The sequence below is a fragment of the Pempheris klunzingeri genome, chromosome 2 (genome assembly GCF_042242105.1).
Source record: "Pempheris klunzingeri isolate RE-2024b chromosome 2, fPemKlu1.hap1, whole genome shotgun sequence".
Taxonomy (NCBI): domain Eukaryota; kingdom Metazoa; phylum Chordata; class Actinopteri; order Acropomatiformes; family Pempheridae; genus Pempheris; species Pempheris klunzingeri.
The window spans coordinates 310077-330461 of NC_092013.1; the positions used below are offsets into that span (position 1 = coordinate 310077).

A 20385-nucleotide genomic window follows, 5' to 3' on the forward strand; every position below is an offset into this window, starting at 1 on the left:
TGTAATATTTAGACGTTTGTGGTTTCAGACTTGGCTGTAACGTTTGGGTTCTTGTCGGCCCTCCTCACTAATGTTTTCCTGTGTTAAATAAATCAACAGGAATCAGCCTTTATCACACTGCTGTCACTCTGGTTCTCCACATTCTGTCTCCCCGCTGGTTTTCAGGAGGGAAAGAAACCTTTAAAACAATCTCAGCACTTCAGATCTGAGAGATTTCTGAGCGGACAGCAGCAGCACCCTGCAGCTTTATTAGAGAAACCACTGGGAGCGACGGCTGGAGGATCAGCGGCAGCTCCTGGCTGATGTCTGTGAGACCAGCCGAGCTCGGAGGGTTAGACTCGAGCATCAGTGAGCCGAGCGCAGGAATCACATCAGCCGCGTTCTCCTGACGGTGGAGAAGAGACAGAAAGTGTGTGGTGCAGTCAGAAGCCTGGTCGTTACTAAGTGAGTTCTGTGGTGGGTTTTTACTCTTTCCGTTGGGGGTTTTCTGATTTGTATCTATAGCTCTCTGTGTTCCCATGTGGACCAATCTCATGAGTCAAAACATGGTATGTGTGATCTTTTATTGTGCAATAAAAGATGACTTTCAACTTTCTCTCGTGTCTAATTATCTTTTTGATTTTGTGACGAGTTTCAGGTGTGTTGACTGTGGAGACCCAGACGGGGTCGCAGTGCATGCTGGGAAAGCCGTCAGCCGTCTGTGCTGCTGACAAATGGACCGAGCGGGTAGAGATGAGAGGACAGGAACAGGTGCTGAGGCCTGTCTGACAGGAAGCTGCTTCAGGACCGCACGCTCGACTAGTTTAGGACAAATACAAGAGTGTAGAAAGGTGTCAGCAGCTACATTTACTTAAAGTTCTCGTCACACAGAACAAACCTAAATTATTGCAGTGTAATCATCACTTTAATGTGATCATTTTAACACTGAGGACTGCTGGACAGCTCGTTTATTATGTGTTTAATTCTTCTGAATCTGCAAAATACACTGTACCACTGTCCCACTGACACACTGCCCCACTGTCACACTGCCCCACCGTCAAACTGTCCCACTGCCCCACTGTACCACTGTCCCACTGCCACACTGCCCCACTGTACCACTGTCACACTGCCCCACTGTCAAACTGTCCCACTGCCCCACTGTACCACTGTCACACTGCCCCACCGTCACACTGCCACACTGCCCCACTGTCACACTGTCACACTGTCACACTACCCCACCGTCACACTGCCACACTGCCCCACTGTACCACTGTCACACTGTCACACTACCCCACCGTCACACTGTCCCACTGACACACTGCCCCACTGTACCACTGTACTACTGTCACACTGCCCCACTGTCAAACTGTCCCACTGTCAAACTGTCCCACTGCCCCACTGACACACTGTACCGCTGTCACACTGCCCCACCGTCAAACTGTCCCACTGTACTACTGTCACACTGCCCCACCGTCAAACTGCCCCACTGCCCCGCTGACACACTGCCCCACTGCCCCACTGTCACACTGTACCACTGTACTACTGTCACACTGCCCCACCGTCAAACTGTCCCACTGTCACACTGTACCACTGTACTACTGTCACACTGCCCCACTGTACCACTGCCCCACTGTACTACTGTCACACTGCCCCACCGTCAAACTGTCCCACTGCCCCACTGTACTACTGTCACACTGCCCCACTGTCACACACCTGCTGAGGTGCTGCTCGAACATTTCTCCCTTCAGCAGGTAGTAAAACATGTAAATGAGACAGTTCATGGCTGCAGCATCAAAATATACATTTATTGAATCATACATTCATGTCGTGGAATAAAATCCCATTCAGTCATAGAAGTACTGATAAATACAGGAAGCAGCCAATGAGCAGACAGGACAGCTGTGAGGAAAGGAGGAGCCGTTGATCCTGGTAAAGACGGCGGCGATGACGACCGCTCAGGGACCGACGGCCTCCTCGGCGCCGCCGTCTGCTGTTGCGTTTGTCGAGTTGGCCGCGTTGCTGATGGCGAGCAGTCGTAGTCGTTTTCTCTCCCTCTTCCTCCCCAGTCCTCCTCCTCCTGCTTTACTCTGTCTCCTCCCTGAAAGACAAACAGAGTGGAAACAGTGAGCAGGACAAACCTTCATCATCATCATCATCATCATCATCATCATCATCATCCACCTGAGCTCCTGGTCACAGCTCACACAAACTAATGCTGCAGTCAGACCTCCTCTCCTGCTGCTCTTCTTCTTCTCCTGCTGCTCTTCTCCTGCTGCTCTTCTTCTTCTCCTGCTGCTCCTCTTCTCCTGCTGCTCTTCTTCTTCTCCTGCTGCTCTTCTCCTGCTGCTCTTCTTCTTCTCCTGCTGCTCTTCTTCTTCTCCTGCTGCTCTTCTTCTTCTCCTGCTGCTCTTCTTCTCCTGCTCTTCTTCTTCTCCTGCTGCTCTTCTTCTTCTCCTGCTGCTCCTCTTCTCCTGCTGCTCCTCTTCTCCACCATCAGCAGCGGGAACCCTCGGCAGGTGGAACCTTCAGCAGGGGGAAACCTTCAGCAGGTGGAACCTTCAGCAGGGGGAACCCTCGGCAGGGGAAACCCTCGGCAGGTGGAACCTTCAGCAGGTGGAACCCTCAGCAGGGGAACCTTCTCCTCCGTCCTATAGCCGTCTCATGCTGTTCCTCAGCCTTGGCAGAAAATGTGGTTTTGATGTTCAGAGGAGGAGAGGGCTGCAGAACCTTTGGCTCCGGGTCAGTTCTTGTTCTGCGCAGCGCTGAGTCTGATTTAGAGGCTGGTTGGACATCGGAGAGGAAGAACAGATGCAGACAGAAAGGCAGGAAGAGGAAGAGTCCACAGATGAGGAGCACACCCCCAGATATTCATCAGACAGCAGGAGTCCCCGTGGGGGGGTTCTGACCAGGATGACTTAGTGTCTGTAAACGTCTCCAGCGGCCTGTTTCACGGTTTTCTACAGCATCAGTCACCGACAGGAAAGGACGGCTGTTCTTTCTAACCTTTCTAATCTTCTAATGGAGAATCTGTCAGACAAGTCAACTTCAAATGAACAATAATACAAATGATAGAAGATCAGAAAAGACTGCAGACAAAAACATTAACATCAGTTTCAGTGGACGCTGTTTTTAGAACATTTTCACTGCTTCAGCTGGCTGTCAGACGGGGCTGAAGCTGTTATATCGCTCTCACACACACCAGACTCCATTCACAAAAACAGTGATTTTAGGTGTCAGTAAACAGGAGCTGCTTCTCTGCTGCCTCCATCACTTAGTGTGTCTGTGTTACTGTGTGTTACGCTCGTGACCTTCGACCCCTGTGACCCCTGTGTGTCTGAAACAATGATCCAAAGATCCACAGACATCTGGGACAGAGATCCAGCAGGAACTCTTCAATCACTTCATACTAAACTCTGCTGAGTTCCTGCTGTGTTGAAGAACAAAGGGTGTCAAAGTAGAGAGTCATGGCGGCGAACACACACACACACACACACTCAGACACTCACACACTCAGACACACACACACACACACACACACACACACACACACACACACACACACACACACACACACACACACACACACACACACACACACACACACACACACACACACTCAGAGCTGATGTCTCTGTGGTTCTAATGAACTCCATTCATTCTGTGAATCCATACCAGTGACTGTGACCACATCACTCAGTCTGGAGGATCTTCTCCGTCAGACAGTGGAAACAGGCTCAGGCTCTCTGAACCTTCGGCGTCCTGATGAGGCTCAGCGGTAAATACTGACCTCCGGGCTAATGTGTGTGTGTGTGTGAGAGTAGAGCGATGGAGCAGGTTAAAGGAGCAGTCCAACAATTGAGCTGTGATGCAGACTGGCAGGATGGAGTCTGTTAAACTAAACTTTGTTTAACTTTTCAACACTTTCATGTTGTAGAGTTTGATGCTGCAGCCTGTCACAGCACTGCTTTGTTTTCTCAGCAGGTTTGTGATCGTCAGGAAACTGGAATATGAACACACACATCTCCAGCACAGCTGAGGGAGATCTGTAAGGGGTGGACACTCCGGCAGGAAGGCCTCAGACCAAAAAGAAATGTCAAGCAGGTACTGCAGTTTTTTTTATTTATGTGTCACGTGTGCAGCTTTGGCCACCAAACTACTGGAGTGGAGGCAGATTGGAGATTTGAGTTGTATTTCTGTCAGGAAGTAATGAAAGCTGCACATCAGGACCTGTGAAGTATCCACAGTAAGCAGGTTATTACAGCCTCAGTGTGAGGCCACACACGTTTAGGTTTAGAGTATCCTGATCAGCGTTCATGTAAAGAATTCCGTCGTCGTCAGACTCCTCAAACATCAGTGTTGGTATCTGATAGCTGTCCTGTGTGCTCAGACTGATTATAGCTCCTCCCTCAGGGACATGAACCTCGTTCGGAGGGTCTACGGGGACGTTTGCATCCTGTTTCCTGTTTCCTGTGTACAGACTGCAGTGGTTCCCTCACCTGAACCAGGTAGTTCAGTCTAAACTTCACAAGATCGTCACTGTCGAGGCAGAAAACGTCTGATATCTACATCCAGTCATCTGCCAGGGATGTGAGCAGCCGGGACTTCACCCTCAGCAGCTGTTTGGGTTTGCTGTTGTCTGGTCTTTAAAATGCTGCATTAGCTCTTGTTTCCAATCAACCAATCAACCAATCAATCAACCCACCAACCCAGACGTTCTCTCGTACTTCACACCGAAGCCTGAGTACAGTGCTGCCTTCAGGTGCGTTCAGGTGTGTTGTGAAGCTGTGAGGCTGTAAAACAACATGGCCGCTCCAGGATCTTCACCTGACTCCTGTCAGACTTCATGCTGAGAAAGAAGTTGTCGAAGCGATCCAGGCCGCTCTGTGTGGACCGCAGCTCGCATAACTGTTCCCAGCAGGAAGCTCCTTTTTCCCATTATCCCGACACCACGTGAGTGCAGTGAAGGCATCACACAGGTACAGGTACACCTGTCAGTGTGGCTGCCGCTCTCTGCCGCACCGAGACAGACGCCGAGGGGGGGTCGTGTAGATTTATTTTCTCAGGACAAAAGACGCCTGCGAGTCGTAGAATAATCCCAGAAGCAGGAGGAAGGCCGTCTGTCTCACGGTCAGCTCCTCCAGAACCAGAACCAGAAGCACTTCTCTGGTCTGGTCTCTGATGAGAGCTTCATGGAGTCAGTCACACTAACAGACAGAGAGCAGAGCAGCCTGGTCTCTAAAGAATCTGCTGCCCCGAGGCCTCGTCTGCTCCGGGATCCCTGAGCTTCAGCTTAATGTTCCTCAGCTCTCTGCCTGTGTCCTGTTACCCTCTGAGCCACTTTGGCCCTGACAGCTGCCAAAAGGATCTTCCAGGTCTCTCTCTGTAGGGATCCTTTCCATGATGCTGTCACACACTTAGAATAACACTCTGAGCCTGTCAGTGGATCAAACAAGCTCTTTTAGTGGACCTACTGTGATCAGGTGCAGTTGTCCCAAAGGATCACGTTGCAGCCATTGCAGCCCGTTTGGTGGCTGCTGGCTGAGGTGATCTACTGGACCAGTTCCAACACTTTTACTACCTACCAGTCACTCAGACACCATGATGTGGATCATGTGCTAAAAGGAAATACAGAATAAGTGTTTCACCCTAAATCTGGCAGTATGAAGAGTAACCCTTCAGCAGAGAGTGATGGGAACATGGGGACGTGCAGTGAAGGTCTGCAGCCACATATTACCAACATCACGGTCACAGCGGTCCGCGGCGCCCCAGGCCGCGCTCTTCTGCCTACTTTCACATCTAAATCAGGGGAGTTCTGTGAAGAGTGCCGGAGCAGAAAATGAGCTCACGTGCCCATAAAAAATGATCTGGATAAAATCAGTGTGTCCCTAAAAACGAGCCCTGATGAGGGGACACGTGGCCCCCGCTCATTAGCAGCAGCCTGGGACGGGCTGTCCTGGAGGGAAACGATGTTTGGGAAGTATTCACATATTTTAATTAGTGATGGGGACCAGTCCAGGGTGGCCCCGCCTCTCGACGGATAGAGTGATATAGTGTTCTGCTCTGTTCTGTTCTGTTCTGTTCTGTTCTGCTCGCTGTGCTTGGTTTTTATTCTTGGTCCGTTAAACAGTGAAGTTCAGATCTCACTTGTAGGTTCAGAGGACCTTCAGAGGAGTTCTGTTCTCTCTCTATATTTCTGCTGTGCAGCCTGCAGACACCAACAGGCTGCAGCCGCTGTGGAACCGTATGGAAGATGAACGTCTGACAGGGCGGCTTTTATTAGTTTGTTGTATAAAAATGCAACACAGATGCACGAGGCTGAACTTGTTGAACTGCATCATAAAATACCAGCCATGCAGCTTCTTTCAGTCTTCAGGACCTAAATGAGAGCTGCGCTGCCGCTCTCTTCTTTAAGGGGAGAAGAGTAAATCAGTCCAGTTATGGGAGATTATCACCACCATAAATACAGCTAATAAGCTCTCCGACTAACACCAAACATGTGTCTGAAGCCACAACAGTCTCCTTGTGAACATATAACCCCACAAGCCTAAGAAAAGGCCCCATTAGTGAGCACAGTGAGCTCCTGAGTGACTGGCTGTTACTGACCCGTCCATTCATCAGCTTCACTTCGCTGAAGGGCTCCTCATCAGTGGGAACGCTGCTCTTCTGACCCCCCAGATTTATTTGCCAACCCTCAACTTTTTTGAACCAAAACCAAATGATCCAGGCAGCAACTGCTACTTTAACGTCCTCCCTTCCCTCCGTGTCCCTCCTGACTGGGGGGGTTGCTGCTGATAACCTGGACTCCGGTGGAGATATAACTGTGTCACTGACAGCAGAACACCTTCGCTAGAACGAGCAGAGAGAGGATGGGAGATGAGACCGTGTCCTTCCTCCTCATCTGAAAACAATAAGACAACAAGAGAGCAGGAATGAAGAGACTAGAGCCGTCTAATCTGGGACAACAGAGGAATGTCAGAGAGATGCCACAGCCTCCTTTTATCCCAGATGTGTGCTATTAGGTCCACGGGCCCGATCCCGGAGCCAGACTCTGCTGGATCAGATTTCTTCCTCTGCTAATGCCACCGGACATACGATCTGACAATGATAATGATAATTACTTGAAATGACATGCCTTCCATTGTGGGAGAAGTGGAAAGCACAGAGACACGCACACATGGACGCTGAAGCAGGATAATATTTAGAGCTTTAGAGAGAAATGACTGTCGGCTTTCTCACCAGAAGGTTTGGAGCTCGGCTCCGTACATTCCTTTGTGCTAGTTACAAGTTTCACAGCTTCTTGTTTGTATAAGAGGAACAATAAAAAGGTCCCGACAACATCTTGGCTGAGGACGGAGAGCAGAAACCGCTGCCAACTGTAGTATTTAATGTTTAGTGATATCTGAATGAGGTTCTTCATGGATTTATGTCTCCAGTACAGCACTTGTGTTGCTGATGAGGGCAGAAGAATGAGGGAGTGAGAGCACACTGCTTTGTTCTCCTCAGTACAAGTTTAACCAGTATTGACAGCATTTCCACAACACAGAGCTTCCAAAATATTCTTTGGATTCCTTTTGGAGCGTCCCAAACCCAGAACACATGATGAGCATTACACCGTGGGCACGATCTCTCCGATCCCTGAGACGGACACCACGTCTCAGAGGCTGGAAGTCTTTGGATGGAGGCCACATCAAAGCACAAGCGCCTGATGAAGCTGCGGACGTGTGATGTTTTAAGATGTTATCTGACCGTGGAGCAGAAATGTAAGTCCTTTTTTAGCCACGGGGAGCCGAGCGAGGTGGACATCCGAGAGTCTGTTATCGCTCTCATCTTCATGCTTCTCTTCGGCTTCCATCTGTGACGGTTTTTCCGGAGCTTTGGGAGAGTGGAGATACACCTTTGATGATGTTTGCTCAGGAATAACCTCAGCGAGATGTTTCTCCAACCATGTGATCAAACATCAGTCAGTGCTGAGAAGATGGTGTCGTCTAACAGTCTCACCACCCCCACCCCAACCCCCCCGTGTGGGATTTCTTAATTCTTCACGTGAACCCAACAGATAAACCTTTCCCCCCCCCGACCGTCTGCTGTCATGAGACACAGCGGGAGCAGGTAATATTTGGTCATAGTGAGGAGAGAGGTACGTGGATGAGAACCACGATGACAGAGACCCCCCCCAGTAGTAGAGACGGTGAATCAGTGAATGAAACCAACCAATCAGAGCAGGAGACTGAGGCGCCCTGAGGTGACCCTGCAGGTGTACGGCACCCTGCAGGTCTGAACCTTTGAGCGAGGAAGCTTCTGCAGCGACTGCTCCTGAGAGGGAACACTGCTGACGTCAAGAGTTCATTAGAAGAAGCACATGCTGTTTTTATAGGGTCCGACCCCCCCAGTCGGCTTCATAAACCGCAGCACATAACACAGGAGCGAACAGCGCAGTGAACCCACACCTGTCGGCAGAATAACCCCGCTGCACCTGGAATCTGCCTCCGTCTCACCTGTGGGACACTTTCTCTTCATCCTGCACCTCTGCGTCTCGCTGTGCGACGGGCAAAGTGACGCCGCGTTCTCTTCATGCCTTCTGCCGGACCGCCCGCCCCCCCGGGTCCTGGTCTGCCGCCCCCATTTGAAGCCGCAGGTGGCGTTGTCATGGAGACAGATGCTCCATTCGCTCCAGTCTCCCACGGGGGCTGTGACACAGTCCTCTGAGAGAGACACACAAAAAAATCTGGTTTCAAATTCTGCCTTTTTATTTTGCTGCAGATCTCTGAGAAACATGTGAGGGGGGGTGCCGCACCCACGGGGCCGATGGCGGCCTCAGCGAAGGATGAACGTAGTCCTCTTAGGGAGGTCGGGGTGCACAGAGGGGTCAAACACCATGTGACTGTACTTTGTACTTATTTTAACCCAAAACAACCCCCATGATCTTCTCCTGAACCCAACCCCCCCAGCTTTTGGGCTGTATTGTTATCATTTTATCTTGACTTTGCACATTTGTCAGTCAGTGGAATAAGAGCGTGTAGTTTTGGGGGGGGCTATTCTATATTACCACGGACTACTATACGCATGAGTTAAGGGTTAGACGCTGATATGCACTGTTCCTTCCTCAGCCTGCGTGCTGGCAGGAAGTGGCTGAATGTACACAGATAATGAAGATAAGTGTCCCTCTGAGCTGAAGCATTAACACACGGGAAGTTAATGAGTGATGTCACCCACAAAATCAGTCGCTGCAAGCTTTTCCACGCGGTCCACAACGGAAAAACCTGCAAGCTCGGCCAAGATGGGACAACATTTGTCAGTGATCATCGTCATCATCGCGGTCAGACTCGGGGTAGAAACGATGGGTTTCCAGTGACTGGAGGTGAGCAGCAGCAGTCAGACATGGAAACCAGATGTGGTCACGCTGCAAAGAAACAACAGTAGCTGCAGATGGAGCAGGTGGACGGCAGAGGGGGGGTCTGGAGTCCCAAACGGCCCCCAGTGATCAGTTCAACAATATATCTCACTTACTTTGAAGGGGGGGGGGGTTACACAGTGAGATATGAAGAAGAATTCTAAAAACGTCTCTAATGAGAATCGTGCTGAGGAGCAGACGAGACAGATGATGAACCAGGAGTGAGCGGCAGCTAAAGCAGAGGCTGGAAGGTGTCACAGGTCAAACAGGTGAATCTGAGCAAAGGTCAAAGGTCAAAGGTCAAAGGTCTGGACCAAAATCAACTACCAGATAAGAAGCAGAGACCAAAAGGAGAACGGTGGATTAAACCCCCCCCCCCTCAGATGGGACGAGGCCACGAGTAGCCGTGCAGTGTCTGCTTACCCAGGCAGTCGGTCTGGTGGGCGAAGGTCAGGGGGGGGCAGCGCCTCAGACACTTTCCTTTGAACAGCTGGAGGCCAGACTTACACTTGGTGCAGAAGTCCCGGCTGAAGCAGTGCTCACAGTCTGCAGAGCGGCACTCTGGGAGGAGGGACACATCACAGTTAGTCAGAGTTCAGGAGGAAACCGACGGTGAGATGCAGGTGGGGGGGTGGGGGGTGGGGGTCTGTCTGTCTGTCTGTCTGACACTGACTGACTGACTGACTGACTGTCTGACACTGACTGACTGACTGACTGACTGATTTAAAAGCACCATAGTTGTCCTTACAGTGCCGAGGCAGTGAAATGAGAATCTCCTTAATGGGACATAAACAACTGTCCCTGCCAGTTTCCACTGTCTGCTCTCTCGCCTCCAGTGCTGCTGCAGCAGAACAACATCTAAACAGAGTTTTCCAGGAAGCTGGAGTCCTAAAAGCTTCTCTATGATGTGCTCACGTCATCTAATTATCAGACAATCATGTGAATGACTGTAGTCTGTCAGTTTGCACTTTTCCAGTCTGGAGGAAAGAACTTCTTTTGAGCTCTTCCTGGCATCTCTTTAGTCGAACATGTTTCTATCAGGAACGAGCCACTCTTGATGTTTTCCCTTTTCTTGGCTCAGTGAGGTGCATCTCAGCGAAGGAGCGTCTGTTGTTCTGCTGTTCGTCAGTTTAGGCCTCGAGGCCAGTGAGTCGTGTGTGATTTGGTGAAATGGCCCTTTTAGCGGGGACGTACTCGTGCAGCGGTTGACGTCCTTCCCTCTCTGTCCGTAGTGTCCGGCGGGGCAGGCGTGGAGACACGTCCCGTGGTGAGACATCCCCTCCCTCTGCAGGAACAGGAAGAGTCGCTCTGGGCAACGCACGCAGCCGTTGTCATGGGAACACTCCAGACAGCCGCGACAGTCCTCGGCCGTCTGCCTGTGAGCTGCAGGAGACGGTAAGAGAGGGTGAGGGGGGAGAGGAGAGGGTACGAGAGGGTGAGGGGGGAGAGGAGACGGTACGAGAGGGTGAGGGGGGAGAGGAGACGGTAAGAGAGGGTGAGGGGGGAGAGGAGACGGTACGAGAGGGTGAGGGGGGAGAGGAGACGGTACGAGAGGGTGAGGGGGGAGAGGAGACGGTAAGAGAGGGTGAGGGGGGAGAGGAGAGGGTACGAGAGGGTGAGGGGGGAGAGGAGACGGTAAGAGAGGGTGAGGGGGGAGAGGAGAGGGTACGAGAGGGTGAGGGGGGAGAGGAGACGGTAAGAGAGGGTGAGGGGGGAGAGGAGACGGTAAGAGAGGGTGAGGGGGGAGAGGAGACGGTAAGAGAGGGTGAGGGGGGAGAGGAGACACTTGGTGTAAAGTTGTGACTGTAGAATAAATGGGAGCGTCAGAAACACCCTCAGGTCAGAGAGTCATTCTGAAATATTCACCTGAAGAATGATAAAGACTGAACAGTGACATCACACTGATGTCAAACCAGCATCAGGAATATTAGAGTAGTATTATAGTAACATCAGAGGAGTGAAAGTGTCTCTTTGCTGTTTAGAACTGGAGCCATGACGCTTCAGGGATTTGTTTTATTACAGGCTGTCTGAAAGTTTAGGCTTGAATATGGAAATGAACAGAACAGAAATCTGAACACGAAATAAAAGGAAACTTTTGTCGACACGTTAGAGATGAAAGGTTTTTACAGATGACTTATTATCATTATTACTATTAATATTATTATTATCATTATTATTATCATTATTATTAATATTATTATCATTATTATTATTATTATTATTATTATTATTATTATCATTATTATTAATATTATTATCATTATTATCATCATTACTATTAATATTATTATTATCATTATTATTACCATTATTATTAATATTATTATAATTATTACTATTGATATTATTATTATCATTATTATTACCATTATTATTAATATTATTATAATTATTACTATTGATATTATTATTATCATTATTGTTAATATTATTATCATTATTATTATCATTATTGTTAATATTATTATCATTATTATTATCATTATTACTATTAATATTATTATTATCATTATTATTAATATTATTATCATTATTACTATTAATATTATTATTATCATTATTATTATTAATATTATTATTATCATCATTACTATTAATATTATTGTTATCATTATTATTATCATTATCAATAATATTATCATCATTATTACTATTAATATTATTATATTTATTATTATTATTGTTGTTGTTGTTGTTACTATTATTATTATTCCCAGAGAGAAAATCCGGCTGAGTGGTTTATGAATGGCCGAGGGAGGTCTGTTAGTGATGCTCAGGTGAACGTTTGTTCCTCTGAGGAGAGAAAAGACGGAGTGGAGAGAAATGAACACGTGAACGAAATGAAAAACAACACGGAAGCAAAACAGGCCAAAAGTGACCAAAGACAGAAAACTACATGAGTGAAGTGAAGACAGCAGAAGTTTAGATGAATGATGTGATGACACAGTGGACGGTCTCCTGTCTCACGTTTCCTCATCAAGTGAGGACACAAGAACCCTTCAGACATCCAGAGAGGAAAATAAAGTTCTGCTCTGTCTCCTGGCACAGGGTGGGGGCTCAGCCCTGACGGGCCGTGCACCCCGACCATGGATTTCACGTGTCTTGGTAGCATGACAGTCGGGTTTATGGCTAAGCCAGAGTAAGTCTTATTATATTATAACAGCGAGCAGCGTGTCTGCTCCCACATACACACAAGACAGCAGACAAAGTAGGAATGCTTCCAATCTGACGGGGATAAGGGGGGGTACGGACGGAAAGATGGGCTGAAGCTACGGAGGAGATGAAGTGCGTGAGTCAGAGCAATCACACGTCTGATCCTCCGAAAATACCTGTGTGTGTGTGTGTGTGTGTGTGTGTGTGTGTGTGTGTGTGTGTGTGTGTGTGAGAAAAACGTGGCGTGGTTAATCAGGTCAGAGGTCATCAGAGGTCACAGTGTGTGTGACTCCCAGGTGAGCTGACCTGGCTGTCCTGTGTGTAGAGACGAGTGCTGTAAGAGATTAGAAATAGAAGATGGAAAAGATGAAAACTATATGACGGATGAAAGAGGAAGTAAAGGGACGATGTGTTAACACATCAGCATGTTGGACTGAGGATGGAAGTGAAAGAAAACTCAGCGTGTCCAGTGCTTCAAGAGTAAAACCATAGTTTTTGTTAATGGAGTCTGGTGGCTCTGAGGAGCAGGTGGACATAACGATGGCTGTCTGATAGCGAAGGGAAGCAGTGAAAATACTCTAAATACAGAATACAGGTAAACTGCCCCCCCATCCACACCAAACTGGGGGTGTGACACACTGACTGTGTGTTAGGAGCTCAGACAGCCACCCTGCAGATAACACGGACCGTCCCTTTAACAGCAGCAGGGGCCAAAGAGCCTTTTAACCCCGATTGGTTCAGTTTAGCAGCTGACTGGCACACAGAAGTTTGTCCTGGCAGCTCCTGGTGTGATTCATCAGATGACCTGTGAGCTCTGTAGCGCCGATCAAATCTCTCAGCCAACAGCAGACAGAAGTTTTCAGAGTTATTAGAATCATTCTGGGGGGTCTAAACATGGAAGTAAACTGAGGAGGGGCCGCTGTCTGGCTCCTGATCATCACTGTTCCTGTCACTCATCGGCGTAATGATCAAACACGTCAGTGACTTCTGATTGGTCCATCCCCTAAGCTCCTCCCACCAGGTGGGCAGCGCCTCCTGCTCACAGGAAAGTGAAGTTAGCTTTAGATGCTAGCTGTTATCTAGAAGTTAGCTGTTATCTAGAAGTTATCTGTTATCTAGAAGCTAGCTGTTAGCCAGAAGTTAGCTGTTATCTAGAAGTTAGCTGTTAGCCAGAAGTTAGCTGTTATCTAGGAGTTAGCTGTTAGCCAGAAGTTAGCTGTTATCTAGGAGTTAGCTGTTAGCCAGAAGTTAGCTGTTATCTAGAAGTTAGCTGTTATCTAGAAGCTAGCTGTTAGCCAGAAGTTAGCTGTTATCTAGAAGCTAGCTGTTAGCCAGAAGTTAGCTGTTAGCTAGAAGTTAGCTGGATTGCTGAGAACATCTGGTAGGACGTGACGTGTGTTTGGAGAGCCAATAGGATCGCTTGCTCTCTTGGCCAAAGTCTCCCGTCATGGGTGAGATTTACTAAAGCCTGAAAACAGTGGGGGGGGGCAGAGGGCTAGTTTTTATGGTGCTCTGGCCCAGCGACAGCAACGTTAACCTGCCCACCCCTCAGGCCTGGGAAGCCCTCACTGGGCCGATCGTCTGCTCACACTGGCCTCAGGTCAGGAACACCCCCTGACCGTCCGGAGGGGGGAATGGGCCGTTGAATCGTGCGGTGTGAAGAAGTGAAGAAGAGTGATGAGAGCAGAAGAACCCAGCCTCCCCCCCCCCCCCCCCGTCGTCTGGGAAACGCCTCACACATGCTATCGATCTGCTCCCTTCGGGGAAGCGTTAGGTAGCATAAAGCGGTGGCCTCTGACCTCGCTTGGGATTGCACTGGGTTTTTAACGAGCACCAGGTGTAACAAGCTCGGCCAAGGCTTTAGGGAAACAGGATAGTGTCTAAAGGGGCATTCCACCCTAAAACTGGATTCTGATCATGTGCTGAAGCTAAGAAATGAACTGAGCGGTTTAAAAAGGACTGAAGAGGCAGTGAAGCGACCATATAGTAGTGATGATCGATATTTTCTAACGGTTGGGGGCACACGCCACCAAGTCACTCTGCAAAGCAACAAGCAAAAGCCAAATGTACGTAAGGAAAGATTCTGTTCACAAAAGAATCATGAAGCCATAAGACAGCTTGTCCTGAGCTCTGGGGGAGTAACCTGCAGGCTCCTCTTCACCCAGTGAGGCACCTGGTCTGTTAAAGACTTCACAGACTGTGCTGTGCATGAGATCATTAGCTCCAGTGAATCAGACTCACTGGTAGAAAGAGTAAGAATCCTGTTTTAGGGTGTCATTTCCCCGTAATGAACAGCAGCCGCCGCTTCTGTAGTTGGAGCCAAAATACCCATAATGCATCATAACGTGTCCAATAACAAGAAAAACGTGCCGGGTGCAGTGAGGATGTGAGGACAGTCGATTCCATTTGGGTTACAGGTGTGCTGTTCCCACTCTGTGAGGTCAGAGGACAGTTGGTGTGTGTTACGTCTTCATATTCTGACGGCGTTCGCCCATGTGACCCGTGCAGAGCGCTGCCTGCTGGTTCTGGATGTTTCTCTGCTCCATCACAGCTGATTCTAATGATCAGCTGAGGCCTTCACAGTGTGCAGGAAACATCTAGAACATGCAGGAGCACCATGAGGCTTCAATTCTTACTGCTCTCACATTTCTAACTCTGTTTCTTCTTTTATGTCAAGTCTTTGTGCGCTGATCTTGTTTTTTGTTAAATAAACGGTGGCGTCGCTCAATGTGACATTTCACACTTGTTTCGTCTGCACTTGTAGTTCTTCAGTTAAAGGATTCAAGATAAACAGCCTCATGAGCCCCCACCTAAAAAAACCAACATCAGTTTGACTGGATAGGAGATTTAGGCACTTTTCACCATTTTATCCTCCGTCAGAGAAGTCTGTCTGAAGCTATTCTCTCTCTCTCTTTGCTGGATTCAAAGCCACCAGACTCCATTGATAAAAAACATTATAATTTTACCCTGCAGCACACTGGAGTTTCTGGTCTAAACCTGCCTTGATCAATGAACTAACATGTTATTTAGGATCCAAACTAATAATTTAAAACGCCAAAGTCTCACAATAGCACAAACAAACTGACTGATGGAGGCAGCAGCAGACCAGCAGCTCCTGTTCTGTGAGCTAAAATGAGTGTTTTTGTGAATGTAGTCTGGAGGACAGTCTGCCATCACTGACTGGAGAAGGACCTCATACAACCACACAGCTGATAATACAGACTGTCCTCACGCACACACACACGCACACACACACACACACACACACACACACACACACACACACACACACACACACACACACACACACACACACACACACACACACACACACACACACACACACACACACACACACACACACACACACACACACACACACACACACACACACACACACACACACACAGTAGAGACAGCACATACAGTCATGGGACAGACATGGACTCATAGCAACACATCCATGTAATGTTGCAGCTCCAGGTTGAGAATCAAGAAACGAGATTACAAACTGCTGTAAAATAACAGGAGAGCTATAGATCAGTCTGTGTGACACACACAGACACACAGCTGAGTTGCTTTACATCGATGTGAAGGAGGTGAAATAATCTGTAATCTCACCAAACAGTCACAAACAGAGAGGGAACCTGAAAACTGTCCTCGCTCTCAATGAGCCTCCTCACTCACGACCAACTAACAGATAAATCAGTGCTGCTCTTCATCACACACACATCACACATCCGATAAAGAGCCACCAGACGATCTGGTTGTTTTTAACCCCCCCCCCCCCCGGATTAAAACAGTCCCATGTGACACGACGGTGACTTCACCCTCCCGACCTCTGCGGCTCCACTTTCTCTCTCTGAAACCTTTTCAGTGGTGTGTGGAATAAAGGGGGGGCTGATAGGGAGGGCGGGGGCGGTGAAGAGGGAAGCGATGAACCCTGACAGCCTGTCGGACCCACGACGAGTGTTTGACCTGTTGGACCTAAACATGTCACGCTGCCCTCCACCCTCAGCACCACGTCCACACGTTAGTCACCGGAGCCTTTCAGGCTGAAGACGTGTGAAGTGACAGCAGTTATTATATGAAAGGGTCCTTTTCATGACGAGTGATGAAGACTATATTATTCATACATGAGCCTGCGTGTTGGATCGTGTGGTGTCAGTCTGAGCTGCTGTCACAAGCTGTTATCCTGAAAGAGAGTCAGAGGCTCCGCGCTGCTCCACCGACGGGGCTGTGTGGAAACATCGGAAGCTAAAATGACGGAGTAATTGAGGCCGGACCCCCTCCATTAGTCCTGAATTCCTGAGGAAATGCCGGTGAGCGTGAGGCTCGCTGCACTGTTTCAGTTTTTAATACAAATGTGGATTTTGTGGAGAATCTGAAGCTGTGGAGTCTCTGCTGGTCCTCAGCAAACGAACTCAGCCACAGATAGCAGAAGAAGTAAGAGCGGGGGGGGGGCAAAGATTTGATAAAGATTTGTAGAAATCGACTGGTCCGGTGGAAGAACGCCGAAGTGTTTCAGCTGTGGATGTGGAGCAGCAGGAGGAAACACAGTCTCATTAAAGGTTCACTGAGCCTCTTCATGTACAATCATTAATGTTTCCTTATGTAAGCAAGTGATCGGTGAAAAGACATCGTCAATAATCCATAATTAGAATGATCTCCCCCTCAGCCCTCAGCCCTCGGGCCCCTCTCACCCCTCTGGCCCCCCCTCAGCCCTCGGCCCCCAGAGTACTCACCGCTCTGCTTCTGCACGACCCCAGAGCCCATCCTGATCACCTCACATAGCAAAGATGTCACAATGGCAAAGAGTCGCAGATGCATCTGGGCTGCTGGCGAGCGCCCGCTTCAGCGCCAGGCTGCGGACATCTGCAGGGACGGCGGGGGTGGCAGGTGGAGGATTCAGATCCACGGGACGGAGGGAGATGAGAGGGGTAAAAAGGAGACGGTGGGGTGGATGGAGGTGAAGTGGAGGAGATGATCTTGCAGGCGATGAAAAAAAGAACATGAAGGTGAAAGAGAAGAGAAAGCGGAGAGAAAACCCTCCTCTTCTTCGTTCTGTTTCACACAGAAGATTTAGTGCTCAGATGAAAAGCCGGGCGGCCGTAAAGCAGAGAGCACAGAGCAGAGAGCAGAGAGCAGAGAGCACAGAGCCTCGCCTGCTTCCACACTGCAGGCTTGGAGGGAAAACTCACCATTTAACTACCACTGTCAAATTTGCAATAAACGAGCTCCACTTATCCCGTAGCCATCTTTAACCCTTTAAGGGGGCGCTCTCAGGGCCTAAGTGATTCCATATTTCCAGCTTGATCTCCAGCCCCCCCCTTGGCTCTATCTATTGTTGTTCAGTCTCTTCTTTCTACTTTTTATGATCCGTCTTTATTTGTTTGGCCCGTTCTGGGCACCATTGTTTTCTGTAGCAGTCCTATTAAATATGGGCAGTCAGTAAACGTAGTTTGACCACCCTGAGAGGAAGAAAACAGCTGGAGAGCAGCTCGGCTCCCGCTTTCAAACGTGATCGCAGCGTAAACTGTGTTTTGGCCATTGATCTGCTGTGCCTGTTTGGGAGTCCGATTCGTAGCACGTCTCAGTTTCAGAGCTCATGTTAAAGCCAGACTCCGCTGGGTCGACCGTCAGGCTGTTTCCTACTGGAGGGATCATCGATACCTTCTTTTAAGCTTTCGTTTGTCCAGCTTGATTACGTCTAATATTCTTCCACAAAACAAGGTAAACCCTCATTTTTCTGTCCTGTATGAAAAGGGTCCTTTAAGGGGTCCAGTCCAGGTTCTGGAGGTTCATCTGCTCTCATGTTCACACAGAGGTACAGCAGTGAGTCTAGAGGACTCCTTGATTTGTGTTAAACGCATCAGGCAGGAAGTGCAGCATATGATGATCTGAACTGTCACCCCCCCCCGACCTGTGCGTGGCGAACACCCTGTTGAACACAGACTGCCGTCTTTCTACGTTGAGACGTGCTATGTTTTAGACCGACACAGGACGAGTTAACTCAAAGATCTATACTTCCACGTCTGTGTCATGTTCTACAGGTATGGAGGGTGCAGTGAAAGACGGTCTGCTCTGACCTGTTAACGCAGACTGGTTCACAGGCACTGCTCGGGTTGGCAGTGTGTCCGGGGGGGTTGGGTTTAGGAAAGCCCGACAGTCACATGCTAAGGAACATGTGGTGTTGTTAAGTGAGAAGCTGAAGATAACCAGCAGAAGGGTGGTGTTTGTAATATGTTCAACATTTAGTTACAAATACGTTAATTAACAACATTTCCTCTTTAGGCTGAAGAAAAGCTTTGTGACAGCTTTATGTGAATGAAAGCAAACATTGTGGTCATGAAAAGGCTTTAATTAACAAGCTCGTTCTCCAGAGAACCCAGTTCAACATGCAGCATCTGCTGCAGTGAAATCTGAACACCAACACGCTCACTGACTGCTGCGGCTGAACATTTAGACAATACAGTGAAAGAACAAACCTCCTGGCAGGAGACGCTGCTTCTGACGGCTGCTCCTGTTTAAATACATCCTGTGTGTTTCGGTGTTCCTGTGGTCCCTCTGCTGCGGCTTTGGCTTTGACTCACAACCTTGTTGCATGTGATCCTCTCTTGTTTGTGTCCTTTATTCAATGTCACGTCTCTATTTCCATGGACCGACTCATTACGGGATCAAAGATGCAGTTTTATGTACTTCTTTCTCTTCACTCTGCTGTGAGGAACCTTTTGGGTTCTTTCAGCGCCACCGGTCGAAGAACCCCAGAAGTTTCTTCGACAAATATCAAAAGATTTTCATATTTTTCCCAGAAATCCTTTGTGCTCTTTGTGCCAGTCAGACCCCCTGATGAAGTGCAGCGTGCCCTCATGCTGAAGGTGTTACATGCACACTGCTGCAGTCCTGCAGCAGTCAGGGGGGCCAGACGGGTACAAAGAGCCATAAAGGAAAGCTGAGAGGTTTGATCTGTGCAGCAACTAATGGGTCCATCTCTGCGGTGAGAGAGCACCAGCTAAAAGCCTAAAGTTTTGCTGCCACAGCCTTTTTCCAGGTTGGGCAGAGTAAACTGTGGCCTGTGGTGAAATTAGAACAAGAGAGACTTGAGGGGAAGATGGAGCGAATGTTCGCCTGCATGTACAAACACGAGCCCTGGAAGAGAGCCGATAGAGTAGTACAGAGAGTAACACGTGCTGAAGCAGAGTTTGGCCCTTTGAATCCAGAGGCTGCTCAGAAATCACCTCAGACCCTGTGACACCTGCTTCCTTTGGTCTGGACCTGCCCAGGGCCCCCGGTCCAGGACAAACAGCCGGACAACAAACTGACCTGAACGGTCAACAAACACTAACCTGGTTAGTACAGTGTAACTAACACTCATACCTTAGTTCAGACCTCCAGGTGTGAAAAGGCCTGTTTCCTTCAGTAGTCGCCAGGGAAGCTGCGCTTCGTCAGGCCTGCTGATGCTCTGACCTCGGCGCTCTGATGGCGCCCTGAACAGGAAACCAGCGTTCTTTGTCAAACAGGAACCTGCTGAGTTTTTACAGCCTGCTTTCAAATCCATGGAAACTTCACTGCAGTTCACTGAAGCATCGGCACAGTGGTGTTTGGTAAAATCACAGCTGATCTACAAAAGTAGGAAGCCAACAGAGTGGTAAGGTGCTGCAGAAGTCACAATGATCAAACTCGTGCTACAAAAACAAAAAGGAGACGCGTTGAACATGGTGCATGAGTGAGAAGAAAGATTGTGAGATAAACAGAAACAGAGCAGAGGGGAGATGGGAGATCATTCCCTTTGAGTTCAGCACCAACCCGTTCACATGCATGGAGTCATGGACCAGCTGAAGACTCATTGTGACAACAAGGAC

General features: G+C 48.8%; 1 protein-coding gene across 1 annotated transcript; it reads right to left on the reverse strand.

Annotated features, from left to right (window-relative positions):
* Positions 1–1934: 1934 nt before the first annotated feature.
* Positions 1935–17353, reverse strand: rspo4 (R-spondin 4). Its single transcript, XM_070851686.1, has 5 exons — positions 17269–17353; positions 10565–10753; positions 9794–9931; positions 8475–8681; positions 1935–2077 (listed from the first exon to the last, which is right to left on the reverse strand). Exons 1-5 carry the CDS (start codon positions 17351–17353, stop codon positions 1935–1937), a joined length of 762 nt encoding a protein of 253 aa, XP_070707787.1.
* Positions 17354–20385: the final 3032 nt, after the last annotated feature.

Coding starts and splice junctions, on each gene's coding strand:
- rspo4 (XM_070851686.1), bottom strand. CDS start 17,353: ATGCATCTGCGACTCTTTGCCATTGTGACATCTTTGCTATGTGAGGTG. Junction 8,682..9,793: donor CCACCAGACCGACTGCCTGG/GTAAGCAGACAC, acceptor TGTCTCTCTCAG/AGGACTGTGTCACAGCCCCC. Junction 2,078..8,474: donor GAAGAGAAAGTGTCCCACAG/GTGAGACGGAGG, acceptor TTTGTCTTTCAG/GGAGGAGACAGAGTAAAGCA.